Source organism: Acomys minous (genome assembly GCF_964271855.1).
Source record: "Acomys minous genome assembly, chromosome: 5".
NCBI classification, from domain to species: domain Eukaryota; kingdom Metazoa; phylum Chordata; class Mammalia; order Rodentia; family Muridae; genus Acomys; species Acomys minous.
The window spans coordinates 21,770,802-21,792,633 of record NC_140494.1 but is presented as its reverse complement, the minus strand read 5'-3'; the positions used below and the strand labels follow the sequence as shown (position 1 = coordinate 21,792,633).

The window sequence follows — 21,832 nt, the reverse complement described above, 5'->3', positions numbered from 1 at the left end:
TCTTGTGCTTGCTGAGCTGCAGCCTTCAGCCTCTTGTAGACTGGACTCCTTGAAGTCACAGGTATTTTGTTTTGTCATTCAAAATACTCAAATCAATATTAACCTTTAAAATGCCCCCGTGGAACATGAAAGCAACAACCCCCTCTGTTACAGAGTGCAGGGCTGCACCAAAGATTTAAATTCCTAGGCTGTACTTTCACACCACAGAATACCCTACGAAAGCATGTACAGCTGGCATGTAGTAAAAAGAGGTGATTGGTTAAGTGCTTTTCAAACTAGTACCACATGAGGTAGGTCCCCGCCCCCCCCCCCCCCCCGTTGATTTCTTCCTCCACTTAGCAGGGGGCTCACATAAGAACAGCAAGGGCTGGCAAACTGCTGTGGTTACACCAACAGTGGCACTGGTGGATTCCATCAAATGACCCATAAGTCTATACCTGACACTCCTGGACTGGGTAGTTTGACCCCAAATGCATGTAGGACCAAGCGGGGTCTGGTTTCGACAAGACATGGGGTCACTCTAGGATGCACCGGAAGAGCAAGTGCTTTGGAGGATGACACTTTGGCCACGGTCTCAGTTCACGCCTTAATCCACCACTGGCAGCTTCCTCTGGTTTTCCGCTACCTTGTAAGAGGCAGCACCCCGTACCATGTGCACTTGTTAAGAGGATTAAATAAAACAATCTACTGAAAGACATTTGGAGCTAATTCTCCCATTTGCTTCTCTTCACGAGCTGTTTCTAATGTAAACCCAAACAGAAGTCTGGCAGATCTGTATTTTAATTTCCCTCGTGAGAGCAATGAGGCTCTGAGCAGTACATGCATAAATAAAAACAACTTCATCTTGTTTCTTTAATAACTAGTTTTCCACCAGGCACTAATAAAATCTAAATCAGGGATTAGTATATACAATGCCTTGAGAAAAGCAAATTAAAGTCATAACATATAATCAAAACAATGTTATATCATGGATGACCTGACCAAGCAGGTTATAAGGAACTGCTTTGTGAGGGAGTCTTGAGAGTTCTAAAGAGAGCCACGGGGCTTTCATTTATGCAACAGCCACTTTTAAGAGCTTATTAAAAGTTTGGCGACTAGAAGGGAGTCAGAACGAAGCACAACACTATCTGAAAGATCTCAGAGCAGTTTTTTTTACATGGCGGTAATTTTCCCAAGAGAGCACACGTAAGATTATTAATTTGTTTGCTGTGGGCCCGTGATGAAGTGTGGGATGCAAGCCTCCCATTGTGTGGCCCGTGCACCACCTCCGATCTTATGTACTCAAGCAGACCTTTCTCACAGACCAGTAATTAGGTGTTATTGACATTGTAATCTCTGGAAATGGTCTTAATGAGCCCCAGAGACACGAACCCCATAGATAAAACCTCAAAGTAACAGTGGCTGTTTAAGCACTTTTGTCAGGAAGCAAAGGCTCAAACATCAGTATCTGCGCCCCAGGGGAAACCCAAACTGAAGCCCAGATTACATTGTGTGGTTGACTCCTGCGATTTCTAGGGAAGAAATACCAAATCAGTTACCTAAAACCTTTTGGGGAATAGTAGAAGGGCCATAATATATTTTACAAAATGTTTTAGAATCTTTTTCACCCTTTAAATTTTTCGGCCTGAAAGTGTTTTCTTCAAAGTCTTTTTTTTTTTCCCTCACCACTTGGCAAGATTAAATGTTGATCAAGAATTTAGTTTAGTTGCACCTGATGCTGTTTGAAATTTTAAAATCGTTTGTTTGTTTTTAAATCACACAAGGAGTTGGAGAGATGGCTTAGCAGTTCAGAGCACTGGCTGCTTTTCCAGAGGACCTGGGTTCAATTCCCAGCATCCACACGGCAGCTCACAACTGTCTGTAACTCCAGCTCCAGGACACCTTTCACCCTCACACAGACGCACATGAAGGCAAAACACCAATGCACATAAAATAAAAATAAATGACTTTTTAAAAGGGCATGTGCCAAGAAAAAAAATCACACAAGTAACTAGGTAAAATATAAGCAATTTTAAACGTATGTAAAATTAAAATCTAACAACTTAACCTTGGTCTAGAACAGACTATCAACTGCAATTAATAGAATTTTTAAAGAGTAGCCAAATTCACACTTAACGTGTACTTTAAAATATAATTTACATAAAACTGATACAGAGCATTTTTAGTTTCTAATTATTGGCTATAAACACTAACGTGTTTATGGGGCTGGGCATGAGCATGCAATGTAGGCCTCTAGTGAGACAGGAGACTCACTGTGAGTTTGAGGTCGAAGTCTTGACTACAAAGTTGAGTTCCAAGGCTTGGAAGGACTATGAGGTGAGACCCTGTCTCAAACAACAACCTTTCCATGGAATTAATCTGTGAGCTACTTTTAAACACAAGGCTAACCTGATTTTCTAGGTATAGAGTACAAAGAGACAGTAAATGTTAACAACATCATTGGCACCAACTGTTGTACTCTTTCCTTTGCTGTCACCAGCTCTCTATTATTGAAATGCTTGTATTATTAAATTACCTGTAGTCTTTGTCTTGGAGATTTGAGCTGAGTCTCTTTCCTTGAGACTTTTCCTTGTTTTCCCATACACTTATTCTTGTATTCCATACCTTTGCTGCTTGAGACATACACGTCAGAGCAGAAGAGAACAAATTGAGACACGAACTGACCTTGTAAAGCCTGTAAATTCTGCATTGGCATGGGAAAGGGCGCAGAAGCCAGTTGTATTAAAGAAGGTGAGGTGGAATTGAAAGGCTTTCTGAAGAGTTGTCCACAAAGGAAAGAAGGTGCTGAAAGTGTGACAAGTGGGGGTGGAGAAGTGCTTGCCTACCAGTAACTTTGTTTTGAAAATACAGTGCTTGGGAAAGATGGCTGGGGAGGGGCGGAATCAAGAGCACTTCCTGCCCTTCCAGGGGGCCTGGGTCCAGTTCCCAGCACCCACATCAGGTGCCTCTCAACTGCTGCTATCTCCAGTTCTAGGAGATCCAGTGTCCTCTGGCTTCCGCAGCACACACGTGGTGTACAGAGCCGAGTGCAGGCACACACACATGAGTAAAAATAAATAAGTCTTTCTTTAAAACATAAAGAAAGTGCGGTGCTGATATCTTAAAACTTCACTCGAAAAAATTCGAAACTAATTAAAACTACACTTTACCGATTCGATTTTTATTAATTCGTTTTACTCATATTTGTAGAAATATGTGCATTTTGTTTGATAAATGCCACAGAGCATGGTTCTTATCATGTGCATGGCTGGCACCAAGAGGATCTTTCTACTGTGTATTAGTTGAGTTTGCTTTGTTTGTTTTCCTTTAAGATAGAGGATTTGTCAATTGTAATCGTTAATTGTTCCCAAATAAAAACAACTAAATGTAAAAAGTTAGATCCTCACAGCCATTTGGGGCAGTTATGAAGTGTGGAGCCCGCTCGTGTCCCTTGTGTCAGTAGCACTTGTGTCCCTTGTGTCACCCAGCTGGGGTGGAGATGGGTCTGCCCTGGGCCATGCAGTCTGGGCCTGTAGACATTAACCGTTATCGTCTGCCACCATGGCTCCTCTTAGTTCTGCCTGCAGTAAATGTGTCGGGTTATTCATAATGCCTCTAGCTGTTGGAAAAACTGCAGAATACTGCAAATCTAGAGGTTTCTTTGAGTCGCAAATAAATGCTTTCTCTTTTCCTGGCTCTCAGAGTCCGAGGGGCAGACTTCCTCTTCGCTTTGGTTCCCATCACAGTTTGTTGCTGCGCCTTGTAGGGACTGTTCAGCTCACATGAGCTTTACTAGAGACTCCATGGAAACACTTTGAGTGAAGCCAGGCCTGTAATCCTAGTTGCTCTGGGCACTGAGACAGGAGGATTGCAAGTCCAAGGCTTGTCTGTGTCACAGAATGAGCCTAAGGGAAGCTCTCAAAAGTGAAGGCTGAAGCAAAACTCACCAGTAGGTGGCCTGTCTTGGCATGTATGCAGGTCAACTGACAACACTACAAAAAGTAATTCAAGAGAAAAAAGTGGACTGGGCATGGGGCTCAGTGACACCGTGCCTACTTAGCATGATATAAGGCCCAAGAATCAAACCCCTGTGCTTTAAATAAATAATAACAACTTGGGTTTGATAAATTTCTTAGTTTCTTGGTATCCCAGGTGCCAAACCTGTCTTGGGTTGGAGGAAGTTTGTGTTGTCTTCCTCCTGGTTTGGCATTGCACAAAGCCAGGGTATGCCTTCCCCGACTAATCCTTATGACCTTGAGGTCCTAGGACAAGTTTTCAGCAGCATACTCTCTGAGCAGAGGTGTGCTGTTCTTTTTTGTTGTTGTTGTTTTGGGTTTGTTTTTGTTTGTTTGTTTGGTTGGTTGGTTTTTTTGTTTTTTGGGTTTTTTTGTTGTTGTTTTGGTTTTGGTTTGGTTTGGTTTGGTTTTGGTTTTTCAAGACAGGGTTTCTCAGTGCAGCCTTGGCTGTCCTGGACTCGCTTTGTAGACCAGGCTGGCCTCGAACTCACAGCGATCCACCTGCCTCTGCCTCCCAAGTGCTGGGATTAAAGGTGTGCACCACCTGGCCGGCCAGGGAGCTCAGAGATCTGCCTGCCCCAACGACTCCAGCATCGGCATTACGGGGATATGCCACCATGCCCGTGTTTTCCACGAGTTGTTTGCCTCTAACGCTATCTTCAAGCTCGTAAGCCAAGCACTTTATTAAATGAGCTATCTTCCCAGCTCTCGTAGATGCTTTCTAATAGGTGGATATTACGTTCCGATTACGGGGTTTGATATACATGTACTTATATCTGTCATCTTACTTTTATATTTTCTGCCTTTTTATTACCTCCTAGTGCGCTTTTCATTGTTTCATTTAAATGGACAACATTTTCTCTATTCTTTTTTTTTCTCCTTCTGTTCTTGAAAGCTTGAGGTGTTACTTGTTTTATTTAAATATATTTTCATATGTGCATTTCGTAACATATGTGCATGTTTAAAGCGCCGTTGTTTCAATACTTGGTTGAACGGGAGTCTAGTGATGGCAGATTGCATCTTCATTTCTTAACTCATTGATAAGAGTTTAACATGTGAAAACCTAGGTTGGCAATGCATTAGCTTCTTGCCTTGTTGCTGTAACAAAAATACCTGAAAAACACGCAAAACTTAAGGGACAAAGTTTATTAGGGTCACAGTCTGAAAGTACAGTTCATCAGAGCAGGGCAACCATGGGAGCAGGGGCTTGAGGGAGCTGAAGAGAGAGGAATGCAGGCGGTGTGCAGCTCCCTCCCGCTCCCTTCGGCCCGGGACCGCACGCACGCACGCACGCACGCACGCACGCACGCACGCACGCACGCACGCACGCACGCACGCACGCACGCACGCACGCACGCACGCACGCACGCACGCACGCACGCACGCACGCACGCACGCACGCACGCACGCACGCACGCACGCACGCACGCACGGGTGTCACCCTGCGTAGAGCAGGTCTTCACCCTCAACCCACTCTCCACAGTCTGTCTTGGGTGTGCTTGGAGGCTTGGCTCCCACATGAACCTCGATCTTGCCACGTTGCCAGTCACTATTAACCACAGGTGTTTTTCCTCCACACATCACCATTTTATCAACACCCCACTGCATGGGGTTCTGGGAAGGAAGGTGGCAATTGGTCTGAAGCTTGTGGATTTTTTCCACTTCTATATAGTTTACTCTTTCATTCCTGGTATTTATCACCACTACGATCTATGCAGTTCTCTGTCTGTTGCCGTCAATACGGAGAAAATGGTTGAGACGAGATGATTTATTTATATGTCCATTTACTGCTAGAAAGTTCTCAGCAATTAGATTTTCAAATGCTACTTTTTCATCGTGCAGCATTCCCTAAATTATTTTATACTGAAGCATCTCTCTGCCCGTTCTGCGTTCTCTGAATCCACATGATTTTCGTATCCCTATTGTGGTTGCAAGTGTACACTCCAATATCGTCTTCCAGTTTTCTAACTCTCTCTTTAGTTGTGCTGACTTAAACCATGTTTCAGTCCCTCAACTTACTAACTTTCATATTTCCAAGATTTTTTGTTTGTTTTTCTTTTTCTTTCTATCTTTTTTCTTTTCTTTTCTTTTCTTTTCTTTTTTTTTCTTTTCTTTTTTTTTTTGTTTGTTTGGTTGGTTGGGTTTTTGTTTTTGTTTTTTGTTTTGTTTTTCAAGACAGGGTTTCTCTGTGTAGCCTTGGCTGTCCTGGACTTACTTTGTAGACCAGGCTGGCCTCAAACTCACAACGATCCACCTGCCTCTGCCTCCCGAGTGCTGGGATTAAAGGTGTGTGCCACTACTGCCTGGCATATATTTGATTTTTTTAATTGTTTTTGTTGTTGTTGTTGTTGCTGCTGTTGTAGCTATTCTTTCTTATGCTGTTTTGACATAGCTTTTAGTGGACATTATCAATTATATCATTGAGCATAAATACACACTTTAAGTTATTCTCAGACTATTTCATCAGCTTGAATTCATCTGCAGTGAACTTATGTTCTAACAACTTACCTTATTATTATCTGTTTTTTTGGTATTTTAAGGCAATGTTTATTTTGGAATTTCAGTTTGTAGATAAAAACATCTCTCTACCTATCTCCCTCCATGCCCCCTTCCACTTTCTCTATTCTCTCCCTCCCCATAATAACTTCATTTTAACTTGATCACCTGTAATAATCTTATCTTAAATAAGGGCACATAGAGTCACTGGTGTGCTATAATTTAGAGTTGGAATGTCCCCCAAAAGCCATGTGTTCAAAGCTTTTACTTTGGCCTATTGTGCTATTGAGAAGTGGCCGAATCTCTAAGAGGTGAGACTAGATTTATCAGGAGGTTTTAATTTACTGGAGAATTGTCCTTAGAAGGTGTGACATTGAGCTGGAGAGATGGCTCAGAGGTTAAGAGCACTGACTGCTCTTCCAAAGGTCCTGAGTTCAATTCCTGGCAACCACATGGTGGCTCACAACCATCTATAATGAGATCTAATGCCCTCTTCTGGTGTGCAGGCATACATTCAGGCAGAAGACTATATAAATAATAAATAAATAAATCTTTTTTTAATAAGGTGTGGCATAATGCTGGCAGCTTTAATCCACTTCTGACTAGAAGGTAAACAGCTTTCCCCCACTAGACATTTCCTGTCATGACACTGTCCTCAGCTCAAAAGAGTGTGGCCAAGTGATGGTGGTATGGAACTCAGAAACCACATTCAGAAAAAGCCTCTTCACAGGCTGATCTCCTCGGGCACTACGCTATAGTGCACTACGCTATAGTGCACTACGCTATAGTGCACTGGCACTAGGGGTTAAGACTTCAACATCATTTGAGAAGACAGGATTCTGTCCACAGCAGACTAGTTATTTTATTTTTTTTGTAATACAAAAAAAATACTTAACTTTTAAAATACAGTATGTCATTTTATTTTATTTTTAAATTTTACTAGCATGTCCATATGAAATATTAAAGAATAAATCACTATATTATGCTCCTTCCTTCACCCCCAAAATAAACTTTATATACTCAAATCAGTTTTCTTCACATTCTAGACAAAGGAAACTTCATTTGATTTAATCCTTATTTATACAATCTCTCCTAAGGACATCAATAGCCATAGTCATCATTGTTTTCTGCCTCAAAATTATATCTTGAATATTGTTTTAGAAAGAACTTTTTAAAAGAACACTTCAAGACTAGGAACACAGCAGTATTAGATCATTCCCTTTGTATGTATTCAGTGCTCAGAAACACACACACACACACACATAGACAGATACAGACAGTATACACAGACACACACAGTTCATACAGACACATGCATAAAATACACAGAGAGACACACATACATGTACACACAATACACAGACACACACACATGTACACACAGAGAGACATAGACAGAGACACAGTACACACAGAGAGACACACAGACATATACACAGATAGGCAGGCACAGACAGCCTGACAGACAGACAGACACACACACACACACACACACACACACACACACACACACACACATGCTCACATTAAGTCTGTTACATCTTTGAAGACTGCCTGTTCTGACTAAAACATTGTTCCTCTTTCAGGAAAAGCATATGTATGGATTAAATATGTCCAGTCCTACCCCTCCATTAATACAAAATCTAACAAAACAAAAACAAAGAAACTCTAAATGTGTTTCTTGTGAATTGTATTTTCTTAGCTATGACAAGATCTTTGCAGGAATAATCAAGTTGAGATGAAGTTATTAGGGGGTTAGCAATGAAATAGGCACTCTTCTGCTTTTTTCCAAAAGTTTCTGAGTCCTCCTTTGGGCCCATAGTTACCCAAAAGCAGATTGAAAGCATGCCACGTCTTCCTTATGTTGTGTCGATCTCTCTTACTTTAGCCCAAGGCACAGAGTTAAGTCACTGCCCTTAACTTTTCCTCTTGAGTCACCTTTGCGTCTAGGTACAACAACCTTTCACTGGAAGGAAAAAGCCTTGACACCAACGAGAACAAACCTCACTGAGAAGGAGGCTGCATCTTGGAGCAGAAGTAAGCATCGAAGGACCACCACCTTATCCCTTCAAGTGATAACGATTTTTTTGGACCACGCTGAAGTACCAGAACAGAGGCAACACCTTTATCAAGGCCACTTTATCATGTATACTTCTGTCCCTATTTAAACATAAAGCCCATGTCTTTATCCTGACTATAAACTTGGTGTCAATGAACCTCTTTGCCTGTTCTTCCCAGTGTGGCCACATTAAATAAACCTCTTTCCCGTGATTTTCCCAATCACTTATCTCTTTAATTTCTATATCGGAGACAGCTGATAGAACCTAGCTTGGTGGGGCTTTCAGAATCAGTCTTTTTACCCTAAAAGTTCTGGTTATACCAACTCAATGTATCCCATGTCCATATTAGAGAAAACACTATATAAACACTCAACACTCTCAGGGAAAGCACTGAGTGGTGGCAAATTGGGCTGTGGGAAGAGGAGAGAAAGAAGAGAAATAGGGAAAGAGATAGCAGAGGGGGGGGGGGAAGGAAGGTGGGGAGAAAGAAGAAAGGAGCACATCAGAGGAGAGAGATAGGAATAATTCAACTACAAACAAATAAATGCCAGGAATGGCAGCCATCACCAGGAGCTGTGGAGAGGCAAAAGTGATATGCACCGGCCCTCAAAGGAAGAATGGTTTTCTGACCTTGGGTGCTTGGGTTTTAGATTTACAGCCTATGGAGCTAATAAAGACAACACGACTGTTAAACCAATCAGCTTGAGAAATGTGATGCGATGATCTGAATGAGACATAGCCTTCATGCATTTGAGCACTTGGTACCATGTTTGGTGGCAGTTCCGGGAGGCTATAGAACATTTGGAAGGTGAAGCCCTAGGGGTGGGCATTGAGGCTTTGAAGCCTCAGCACTTCCTGTTTGTGCTCCACCTTCCTGTGCGTGGATGAAGATGTGATCAGCCAGTTTCTTGCTCCTGCTGTCATGTTTTCCCCACCATGATAGATTCTGTTCCTCTGGAGTCCTGGGACAAAGCAAACTCTTCCTTAAGTGGCTCTTGTCAGCCTATTTTATCACAACAGAAATTGGAAGCAGGAAAGTAAAGGTGTTACTGTGAAGAATTTGACCATGTTGGGTTTTAAGAGGAATGAGGAAGACTTGGACCAGAAAAACATTGAATGTTCTATGCAGAGCTAACCTGGCCATGCTAGTAGGAGCCTGGAACTCTATAGTGCTGAGAGCTTTGTGAACAGAGAAATCCCAGATCACAAGGTTTCAGAAGGGAACACGAACTCTATTAGCAACTGCGTTAGAAGCCATTCGTGTGATATTTTGGCAAAGAAACTGGTTATTTCCTGTGCATGTGCCGAGAATTTACATGAAGCTAAATTTAAAACTAATGGACTAATTTATTTGGTGAAAGAAAACTCAACAGCAGTTGAGTCCGTGGATGGTTATTACTGATTATCTTTATTCAGCCCTACAATGAAAAAGAGCAAAAAGTGGGGTAAAAAGAAATGAAAACTATGCAGTTTGGAGGAGGAGAGAGCATTAGGACGCACTGCAGCCCCAGCTGGGTTAAAAGAGGAGAGGCTGTGGTTGTTAAGGAGAAACCTCCTGCTCTACGTCAGAAGACAGAAGAGTAGCCTCAAGGCAAGATCAAACCCAGAAAAGCCTGCATCTTGTGAAAGATAGCTAAAAGGGATGCTTATCCATAGAAAGCAATTGCTTAAGTGTACAGACATTGCAGCCACTGTGGTTCAAGAGGCCAGGGCACACCCCATGCTGGCAGCCAAATTTAGCAGTGTCACCCATGAGGTACTCAGTTTTTGGTTTGTTTGTTTGTTTGTTTGTTTGTTGTTGTTGTTGTTGTTGTTTTTGAGACAAGAAAAATGCAAGATTGAGGGAGTCCTAGATTCTTCCTCTGCTGTTTCAAAAAGCTACTGATGTCAGGGAACATGTCACCGTTCCTTCAAAGATGTCCTGAGAGGCCACTGAATGAATATGTCAAGGTTATGGTAGAGACCTCCAAGATACTGGAGATGCCAGAGTCATGAGACATCATCTACCAAGGAGAGTGGCATACAGGGAGTGGAACCAGCCCACTGCAGAGATTGATTCGAAAGCAGCAAGGCAGGACAGGCAGAACCACCTAAGCCCTTTAAACCAAAGCCCCAGGTGTTGGACCTGAAATGACCAGATCCAGTGTTTGCCTGCCGAACTTCAGCCTGCCTGTGGTCTCATCTTTCCTCCTTGTGCTCCCCTTTCTCCATTGGAATGCTTATGTACATAATGTGCCATTGTGTGTTGCGAGTATGTAAATTGTCCTTTTATTTAAGTGGGGCAGGGGTCATAGGTTTAAAATTGCTTTCATTTTTTTAAGAGAGACTTTGAACTTTTCTTCAATAGTATTGAGACTGTTATAAAAGCATGAGAACTTTTAAACTTGGACTGAATGTATTTTGGATTATATGGCCGTGAGCCTATGGAGTAGAATATGGTTCCCCACAGGCTTGGATTGAGGAGGTTGCAGAGACTTTTAGTACAGCCTTGCTGGAGAAATTATATAACTTGGGGGAGGGGCCTGAGGGTTTGTAGCCTCTCTCTCTCCTCTCTTTCCTTTTCTCTGTCCTCTCTCCTCTCTCCTTCCTGTGTGTAAACGAAGATGTGATCAGCCGGTTTCCTACTTTTGCTGTCATGACATGCCTTCCCCACCAAGATGGATTCTCTTCCTCTGGAACCCTAAGCAAAAATAAACTTTCTTAAATTGTTTCTGTCAGAATGTTTGATTACAACAGAAAAGTAGCAGGCATGAAGCAAACCCAGGATGACACTATGACAATGCAAGACATTCATGCTAGATAGCTCGGCTACGGTCCACCGGGCGAGCTGAGCGATCTAACCTTTCTATTTTGCTTCGCAAGAGATGGTGAAGAGTGTGAGCAGAAGGTTACTGTGTAACTCAAATGCTGGGGTCTGTACCCCTATATCTGGCTGCAATCCGTGTTCTGTGAGTCTCCTGTCTCCGTGTTGTATAAACCCTGCCCCTCCCCCAGTTGTCCCCCTGATATGCCAATAAAGAAGTTTGCAGCCAGTCGCTGAGCAGGGAAGAGAATAGGGCTGGGCTTCCTGCCCTCCAGGGGTCCATGAGTTAGAGAAGGAAGTGGGGGACTGAGCCACAGGCAGAGGTCCAGGAGAGGTGAAGAGAGAGCAGCTGGGATGAGGAAAGCCATGAAGTGCAAGTATCTCGGGGATTTATGCTGGAAGGAAGCCAGAGTAGCTTAGAGGGTAAGACCAGAGTAGTTACTGCTCAGGATTGTGCTGTAAAGCTTGCAAGAACAAAGAATATACTAGAGTCAATTATTTGGGGGATAGCCTGGTTAAGAGAGAAACTGAGAAACACAATTTTATAAAAATAACTTTAACAAAGGAGTCCCACCATTTGCCAGCTACCACAATGAAGCCACTGCTTCTTGCTTAGTTGGAACACTGCTGTTCCCCAGCCTAAAGACTTTCTTTGACAATAAGAATTCAAACGGGATAAGGCTCCTATGTGAATGTGCTTGCTTCATCCCAGGCAGTTAGTGAACTCACATATTTGACAAAAGTGATCCTTGGCGGTTGGGGAGGTGATGCGGTTAGTAGTGCTTGCCTAGCAAGCAGGAGCACCTGAATTTAATCGCAGAGCCTTGAAAAGGTGTTTGGCATTGTAGCTTTCACTTGTCATTCCAGAGCTGGGGAAACAGACAGGAGGCTCTCTGGGGCTCACGGGCCAAACAGCCTAGCCTAGTCAGTGAGCTCCCTGATAGTAATGGACCCATCTCAAAGCAGGTGGCTGGCATCACTAAGAATGACGCGTGCATATACTTGTGTGTCTGTGTACCCAAAGGACACACACACACACACACACACACACACACACACACACGAAAACTGAGTCTCAACCTCATTCCCTTGAGAATCGATTTGATACAGAGAAGTCACAATCTCCCAATATCCCTAACCATTCTTTCATCCACAGAGGGTGCAGACCACCCTTTCCTCCTTCCCTCCCACCAAGGTACTGCTCCTGTTCCCTTTTCCTTTCTCTGGAAACTAACCTGGGAGAAACCGGAAACTGCTGTTTCCCTTGTCTCCAGCTTTCATGTCCTAGACTTGTCTGGGCTCTGTCTGCTGCCTACCCACTTCTCCCTTCTCCTTGACACGGCTAGGGCAGAGTTTCTTGGTCTCACCTCAACATTTCATCATTACTGAGGGGGGGGGGAAGAAGAGGAAGAAGAAGGATCTGGGGTGGTAAATAGGCTAATTAGCTTGATTACCTCCCCACTTTCTACCTCCTCCTCAATATACTTCTTTTCTCCTTTCTCCTCATTTCTTCTGTATCCTCCCATCTTCTTGTTCTTTATTTACCCCCTTCCTGTCTTTTGTGAAGAGCTTACCTCCTAGTGTAGCTCAAGTTTCGAGCGGTTATTAGCCACAGCGCTTGCTGGCCCTTAGATCTCCAGGACTTAGTCACCACACCACTGAAACTGGGTGCCTTCAGCTTTAATTCTTAAAAGTTCCCCCACCTTCACTAGGGCGATCACCAGCCAGGTCTGCTCCTCCTGCATGCCTGCTCAGGGCATCCTACCTGTCCTGTCACTCAAGAGAGCTTTCCTTGGGGATTCTTCCTGAAAACTGGCCCAGGAACCCTTTTCTCGTTCCCTCCCACCAAGCCACTGCTCTTGTTTCCTTTCCTTTCTGTGGAAACCTGGGAGAGTTTCCTGGGAGAAATCCGAACCTGCTCTCTCCCTTCTCTCCAGCATATAATTACACTCAGGATTGCCTATTATTCTCGGAACTTCCGTTGCTCCGGGACATCAGATGTCAGGGACACTAAGAATTTCACTCTTCTGCTTCTTTCTTTTTCATACTTTGTCATTTCTTGTTTGGTCCTTTAATAGATCTCCCTGCCTTTCAGGCCGAAGTCAAATTCCCGTTGAGGAGGGAGGGGCTATTCACAGGCCCCGCCTCTCCCCTACGTGAGCTCTCTAGTTAGCCCTAGCAAATGACTTGGAGTTTTCTAATGTTTTGGGCAATGTTGGCCTTCAGGCCTTCTGTAGATGCCTTTACCTAAGTGGCTGGTCTTCTGTGTGGTTGCTAGGCTCCTGTTATTGAGCTGGCCATGAGCAGGATCACACCGGCAGTCTGTAGAGCTAATGGGCAATCAGACTCATCAAGTAGGTTAAACCAGGTGTCTTCAAGATGGACTTTGAGGTTCTCAAGAGCAAACTCCAGATTTGCCCAAATTTCTATTGGCTTCAGCTTTTGCTCTCTTGTCTTATCAGTCAAATAAGATTTTGTGGACAAGACCAGGGTCAATGTAGGAGGAAACCACAAATGCAGATTCTAAAGGGTCACATTATCTTCCAGCTTTCACCTTTTCCTTGTCATTCATTCATTCATTCGTTCATTTGTTCATTCATTCATTCATTCATTCATCTCACATATTATAAACACCTGCTGTAATCAAAGCGTGGGACTAGGTATTAAGGATACAGAGAATGTTCCAGGTCTTGGAATTTAAATTCTGAGACAGTCACAGAGACCAGAACATTTGGTAGAAGTCAGATTTACAAAGGTGTCAAGAGATAAGATGGTGTTCCCTGCATCCAGCATCATTTCCATAGAAGTTGCTTTCTAGCTACTCAAGATTGCCTGTCCACAGCTCTAGTTACCCAGGATTGCCTATCTATGGCTCTGGTTACCCAGGATTGCCTATCTATGGCTCTTGTTACCCAGGATTGCCCATCCACGGGTCTGGTTACTCACGATGGCCTATCCACAGCTCTGGTTGCCCAAGATTGCCTATCCACAGCTCTGGTTACCCAAGATTACTTATCCACGGGTCTGGTTACCCAGGATTGCCTACCCATGGCTCTGGTTACCCAGTATTGCTTGTCCACAGCTCTGGTTACCCACGATGGCCTATCCACAGCTCCAGTTGCCCAGGATTGCCTATCCACAGCTCTGGTTACCCAAGATTGCTTATCCATGGGTCTGGTTACCCAGGATTGCCCATTCATGGCTCTGGTTACCAGGATTGCCTACCCACGGCTCTGGTTACCCAGGATTGTCTATCAATTGCTTCTTTGCTGTAAGAGCAACACAGAACTGAAATATGGGGGGAAAGTCAATGTTTTTAAGAATATATTTTTAACATACTATTTAGAAAAAAATCACATTTGTTTTTCACATATATAGTCAAACATATAATTACGTAATGATAAAGTTTCCACTAAATACCCAAAGTCAAAGGAAGGCACCAGGTGGGAACTAACAATGTCATCCTGAGGCCTCCAAACTACTCATTTGTCTATAGAAATAGCTGCTTGGGACTTTGAACTTACACTTGGAAAAAAAAATAATGCAGACCAAATGTCCAAGTGAAAAGCTTTTCAAAAGAACTCATGAAAGTTTCTATATTAAGTGAATTTCTTGTTCTCTGTGATGAGGACAGCTCACATTAGGAGCCCAGCTTCTCTAGCGGGTAGGCAACAGAGTGGGCCTTCATCTTCTCACAAAAGGCGCAATGTGAAGCGCATCTGTGAACACTGCATAATTTGTTATGTTCTACAAAGGGGTGGGTTTCTGTTATGTACACACCAGAGCTGTTCAGCGCTACTTCTCCCAAGGTCTCTATTTAGGTCCCTATTCACGCTCTCCAAAAACTGAAAGAAAAGCAAAATATTCTTTAAAAATTAGATACAGATTATCACTTCAAAATGCCGGAGGGAATTTTACAAGTGACGGTGTGCCGATCGACTTTGCAGAGGACATCCAGCGCTTTATAAAACGTGCACTAGCGGTGGTCAGCTGTGACAAATGTGGTTTATTACTCTCCGAACTGAACTGTGACTACCCATCTAATGTAAATGAGGAATGTTGGGTGAACTTGAACTGCTTCTTGGGCATGAATGACCAGAGAATTTATTTGATGAGACATAAAGGCTAAATATGGTAGCTGTCTCTTTGATAGTTTGGCACAATCACTTCTTTAGTTCATTAATGTGACTTTCATAATCTTGGCAGCTACTCCTTTCTACTTATTACATAGCAACCTAAATGAAAAGACAAAAAAAAAGTTTATCTACAATAGTTGAAAAATAATAGCAACCTTACTGTTAGTGGTAAATATTCATGCTTTTATAGAATTAACTACTTAAAAAGAGACATTGTTTCTGAGTACAAGAAGGAATTAGCTTATAAAAATATGGATACATTCACTGTTCAATGTGCCACTCCCTGGATGATTTTTTTAAATGTCTTCTGGTTTTTCAATAAGGAAAACAGACTTCCTGAAATGGGCTTATTATTCACCAAACCATTTTCCTTCCCACTGGTAACAGGGCAGAAAGAACTTTCACTGAGGGCATACCCTTGGTAACTTTAACAACCCTGTGTAGGCTAAGTATTATGATATGGCAACACTTTTTCTCCTTGTATGTTTTCTTACACTTGAGATAAGTGATACTTTATCCCCAAGGACTAATGCTAAGGTATGGTGTGTGTATATGTTTGTGTGTGTGTGTGTGTGTGTGTATGTGTGTGTGTGTCTGCGTGCGCACAAGCACACACATGCACGCTATATTTTAATATTATATCTTTAAATCACCCACAGAAACTCTAAGAATAAATTACAAGATCACATTTCATGTTACTAGTGATTCTTTAAATGGAATTTCTCATTGAAACTTTGTCATTAAAACAGAAAGACCTTTTGGTCATGCCCATACAAGCATAATAAATTGTATATGTTTGTGATACTGAATGACTCTTGCCCATATGCTGCACTGCAAAGCTACATGAATGAGGCATTTACCCAATCTGGCCCACCACATTAAACAGAAAAACAATCTTTATCCATGGTAACTTATCAGTTTCAATTAATCAACCTTAACAATGGAAATTCTGATGTGTTCAAGCAACTTGAAAGCAATAGGTCATCTCCAGGGCAGCCATGTTGTGTCTTTGTGCCTATGCTTTCAAACAAAGAAACATCTCCAATAAATAGACATACATATACATATACATACGTATGCATATATATTCATACAAATGGACAGTTACAGCTATGTAGTGCAACGCCAACAAAAATGCATGTGGACTGTGTATGATTTTTTTTTATCATGGCAAATGTAATTGTCTGTCTTCAAGTATTACTTTTTGAGCTCTGCAAGTTTAAACAAAAGGGAAGAAATCTCCATTGGATGACCATCCTTTCAGTCCCTGTGCTGCTATGTGAATAGCATTGTGCAAACCATTCCAGTGGTTTTGAAAAGGGGTAACCATTGGTTTGATTTGGTTACACGGTTTAGTAAAAAGCTCCCTCCCACTGCCTTAGGGTCTGTGAAAGGTCTGTGACCTGTTTAGAACTGCCAAGTGAAATGTCATGTCGCCCCTCCCAAATGGGAGTATCTGCATTCATTTGATCAGTATAAAAAATGATTGGGGATGGTGAGATCACTGCTTTTGAATTGCAATTTATAGCAGTTTACAAAAATGCACATTGTTGGAAAAGAAAACATGGAAGTGTTTCTTTCTAAATTGCATTACCTGTGAAATGTCATTGGTCTTTTAAGGATATTTACATCCTTTTTTATTATTATTATTTGAGAGTCCTGCATTGACTAAATAAAAGCAGAATTTCAGAATATTATGGGTTTTTTTTTGAACTTATATTTTGTCTTACTAGTAGAATTTACAGGGAGAGTGCGTCTTGTTGGAGTCCTCTGGGTAAACAGGACTTCTTACTATGCCCATTTACTAATCCCCAGGAGATAATCTTTACTAATGAGATGCAGAAGAAAATCCCCAATTATCTTTCATGGAAAGTAGGAGAGATTTGTCAGTAAATGCCTTGACTGCTTTTTACTCTTACTTAGCTCTACCTAGTTCCCATTGTTCTGTTAGCATGCCAGGTCTTTCCTATCAGGTGGATACTTCCAGAACTGTGGTACCCATGGATGCAGCTACACAGAGTCATCCTTTTCTTCTATACATAGTTTGACAATAGGTGATGTGTGTGAAGGAATATGCTAACAAAAAGTCAGGTGGGCTGTCCACATTTGTAAACATTATCACAGCTACCTGAGGCTTCTGGGTGCAGAACCTGGTGCTTTTTATATTGCCCTCTGGCACATCTATGGGGTACCATCTTTGCATCTTAGAGTGTGCAATCACTTTGAAGAACTCTTTGAAGCAGAAGTTACCTTGGGAAAGGCCTTTCCAGATCCTCATCATGACAGTTGTCTAGGAAAAGGAAAGACCCCTTTCCCAAAAGACTGGACCCACCCAGACACTGAAGCACTCCACTTTGAACCTCACCACTATTGAAAGTGGAGGTTGTCACTTTTTTTTTTAAATCTTTGTTCATGTTAAGCCTTGGCATGACTCTGTGTTAAGCCTGGCTCTGTGTTCCCCTCTCCTTCTGCCCAGCCTGTATGTGTCCACATTGACACCTACAGGGCCACCACAAGCTGAAAGGTCTTTGTTGCCTTCCCCACACTCCTGGCTTTCACTGAGCTGAGTTCCAGGCCTTTGTTCCCCCTTCAAAGCTGGAACACCACGTCTTGCACTGTGGCTTTCCTGTCTCAGACCCCCAGCGCCTGGCTTGCAATTTACACACCAGGTAAACATCCCTCCCTACAGGGCAGAGTCCAGTCTGGGGGAGGGAGTGGCATCTTCCAGTTCCCCTGCCTCAGGGGCCTTTCTTCTTTAGTGGGGCCCCCTCCTGTCCCCCCATCCCCTGCCCTGTTCCTAACTTTCCATCTCACATGGGAGGGAATTGGAACAGAAGTGTTATTGCTTTAGGTAAATTTCAGAGCTGAATCTCCAGATACAGAGAGCAGAACGCATGTCTCCCCTCGCTCACCCGGCTTTTCCATTCTCTTACAAATGGCTCATAATTCTCAGCAACAGGACCTGCCTTGGTCACAAACACCCAGGATCATCTCTACAGCCTGGGGCTGCAAGAAAGTTGTCACAAAGTAAAATCTGGCCGGCACCGCCTATTTTGAAACGCAGGGATGATTTGGCTCTCTGACCTAGCTTCCCCCACCAATCATGTATTTTCCTGGTGATTTAAAAAGCCCAAAGCTGGGCAAGGACCATTTTAAAACGTTGTGGAGTGCAGAGAAAGTGGGAAGTGGCTGATGTATAATATGTAAAAGAAAGTATGTAAAAGTATGTAAAGTATGTAAAAGTCTGTCTGTTCATCTTCCCCCATTTCTAGTGAGGTCGTCTGCGCCTCAGAAAGCGAGTTTGGAGAAGGCAGAGCAGCCCGAGTTCCACAGAGCAGGACTCAGATGATGAAGCTTCTCTGGCTGGCTGGTCCACCCCTGACCAGGGACACTGTCTCCAGGAGGTTTCTAAACTGGCCATTCAGCTTCTCCTCATCATCGAAGCTGGCGTGAGCTTTAGAGGACCTGTGCGCGTGCGCGCGCCTTTGTGCATTTTCTCAAACCCTGAAGAACGCCTCCCCCCCCCCCGCCCCGCCCCCCGCCCCCAGGCGTTGCCAAACCCTTTCCTGGGGTTTCCTGCCCCAGTGCCTAAGGGTGAGAGAGAATAGATTTCAACAACAACAATAATAATAATAAAATAAAAATGGAGACCCTAAACTTGTTTAACTCATCCCCACCCCCGACCCCTAAGCATCTGGTTGCTTATTGCAGAAGCCAACAGGCCTGTGAGTAGGAACAAGACAAGAAAGACTGCAAGGGGGCTCTGCATTTCCTGTGGGAAGGGTTACTCTGCCACCATTCCTGCACGGAGCTCTTTCGAGGCGTCCTAATCCATTCCTTAGTAAGTCCAGGAAACTCTTTGGAGTTTTGAAGGTTCGTGCATAATCGCTCTGTCCGCAAGCCAGGTGCCACTTACTGCAGAGTCAGGGCGCTTCTCTCCCATACATAATGTTCAACTTCATCCTTTCTATCCCCTGAACTTTAAGGTTGTCTGCCTCCGGTACCTGATCCTGGGCTCTGGGTAACAAAATTCTAAGGCTACTTATTAAGTCACAAGCTATATATTTGGAGTGGCTGTCACATAAAGCTGGCATAGACTGGCCCAAAACAGAGCTGGAGGGGCGATTTATTTGTGCGTAAAAGGAACAAGATTTAATTGGAGAGAGAGAACGCTCGTACACGGGATGGCATGGCGCCCCGGAGCATTATTTGAGCTTCATCTGCTATGCACTATATGCCACCGCCGCCTCCAAAGGAGTGTTGCCCTAGAAACTTGTTTTAAATCTGCCGCTATATATCAACACCTTGTTTTAGGAGTCTTTGGCTGAATTACAGTTACACAGTTTGGCGCTTCTTTCAAATTTCCTCCCATCAGTTTGGCTAAAGAAAGGAATTTTTCTCCTTTAGAAATGAATTGGCTTAATTAGTAAGTAGATTAATGGCAATTGCTGGTGAGTTGGTTTCCAGCAGAGTTTCACCAGAGAGGGTTAATCGGAGTCAGGCCTGGAATCTTTCCCAGAACTGGCTGCGAGCCATTTCCAACAACCAATCAACCCTACAAGAAATGAAGGAAATCCGCATAAAATTTATATTCTCTGTGTCATTATCCTGGACCAAGATTCTGTGGAAGTGCCTCCTGGTTTGGTGTAGTATGACTTTTCACTTCAGAATTTTACTGAGACTTTTTAAACCTTTAAGGTTTTTCCAGGTACCAAAGTTGAGATTTCAAATGGCACCAGAGACACTGAGCGCACTGGAAATGTCAGAGACTCGCAGTCAACTTTGGATTTAGAGACCCTGCCTACCTTCCCCCAAGGCCTGCCCTAAATCTGCTACCCACCAGAACGCTTTCAAACGTTTCTGCTGTATGCTTTGCAGTCTTTTCACTCATTTTTTCCCATAGTGATAAAAAATGCATTCATAGTTTAACTCGCAGCTGCATTAGTCTTGCAAAAAAAAAAAAATCCCTGCTGAGAAATGCATATAATAGGAAAAACAGATCGGCTGGGCAGCAGTGTAATTAATGCCAGAAAGGGCTGAGGCGGGATTCATAGTTTGTCTTTTGAGGATATCAAGACCAGACCTGGTGAAAAATGACGCATGCTTTAGCATTTCAGAAAGCTGGCAACTGGCAGGGCTTTTCCCTTTTTCTTTGACTTTCTGCTGGGGAACAAAGAGGTCGGCAGAACTAGCTATGTTGTACTGAGTTCTATGTCCCAAGCACATTAAGTGCATCATGGAAACATATTGTATCGAAATAGTTTGGAGGAGAATACTGACGATGAAAGAGAATGGGTGCTTTGATCAGCTCCCTGGGGTCCTGAGCGAGCACAGACTGACTTGCAAGGAGGCATTCAGCTCCAGCTAGACACACTTACAACACCATTCAAAGACATTTGCATATCTGTAATTTATCACATTGGTCCAGAACATTATTGCAAGGTAAATAAAAGTTAGCTGAATAAAAAAAAAATCAATCACTGCAGATATAGAGAAAATTGTGAAGCCAATCGTGAGATTAAAAACAGAAATATGTTGATGGGCATGATAATTTTGAATTGACTTTATTTTTTTTTTTACAGCAGCTTTAAAGCAACAGGTCAAACAAACAAACAACAACAACAAAACTACACAAGAATGGCCACAGTTTCTGTACCTTTCTGCTTCAGAAGAGTGTATTTATCGCTTCCCAACTGGAATAAAATTAGAAACATGATACGTGTGTCTGTAACACCAGCCCCTGACACACATAAACATTAGCGCACAGTGTGAAGAGATATGAGAGACAGCTTTAATCTGTGTCTGCAAGAGGTAAGGTTAAATCTTATTTTCCCTACTGTTGGTCTGATGGTCAAAATCCTGTTTGCTGAGTTTAACCCAAAAAGATGAGGTGTCTAGAACCCCAGTCAATAGGAAAGCTTGCTTCCCAACGTCCCATGAGAACAAGCGAAAATCTAGTAGGGAGCCATTGTTCTGTGTTTTTAAACAACTCATTTAAACAGCAAACAAGAATCTTCAACTTGACCTTGGAAAAGGCAGTGCGCCTACACATAATCTATCAAACAACTTGGGACGACAATGATATATTTCAAAGTATTGTCAGATGAAAAGATTGATAAATTTGCTGCTCCGCGGAGAGAACTTGGAAACAGCAACAGGCAATTTAACTTACCATCTCCGCCTCCTCCTGCCCAGTCCCCACTGCCCCATCCCCACCCCTCCGCCCCCAGCCTGCCTTGTGGCCAGCCAGCTCCGGAGAAGCTAGTAAATCAGCGCTGTAATACTTCTTAAGGGGCACGGGAAAGCTGTGAACAGTACACTTCATATTAAGCGCAATATTTC

The 21,832-nt window shown here is 43.0% G+C and overlaps 1 protein-coding gene across 2 annotated transcripts in view; it reads left to right on the top strand.

Moving 5' to 3' along the window:
- The window catches only part of LOC311598725 (uncharacterized protein C10orf67, mitochondrial), a 153,250-nt gene extending 134,209 nt beyond the window's left edge, over nt 1-19,041 (top strand). Inside the window, exon 18 of one of the 2 annotated variants that reach the window (XM_084784041.1) lies at nt 18,763-19,041. In XM_084784041.1, the coding sequence (XP_084640167.1) occupies nt 18,763-18,839 (77 nt within the window). In that variant the 3' untranslated portion in view covers nt 18,840-19,041. Of the gene's footprint in view, nt 1-8,441; nt 8,772-18,762 lie in introns of those variants that run through there. The other variant, XM_084784042.1, reaches the window with a different exon arrangement.
- Nucleotides 19,042-21,832: the final 2,791 nt, after the last annotated feature.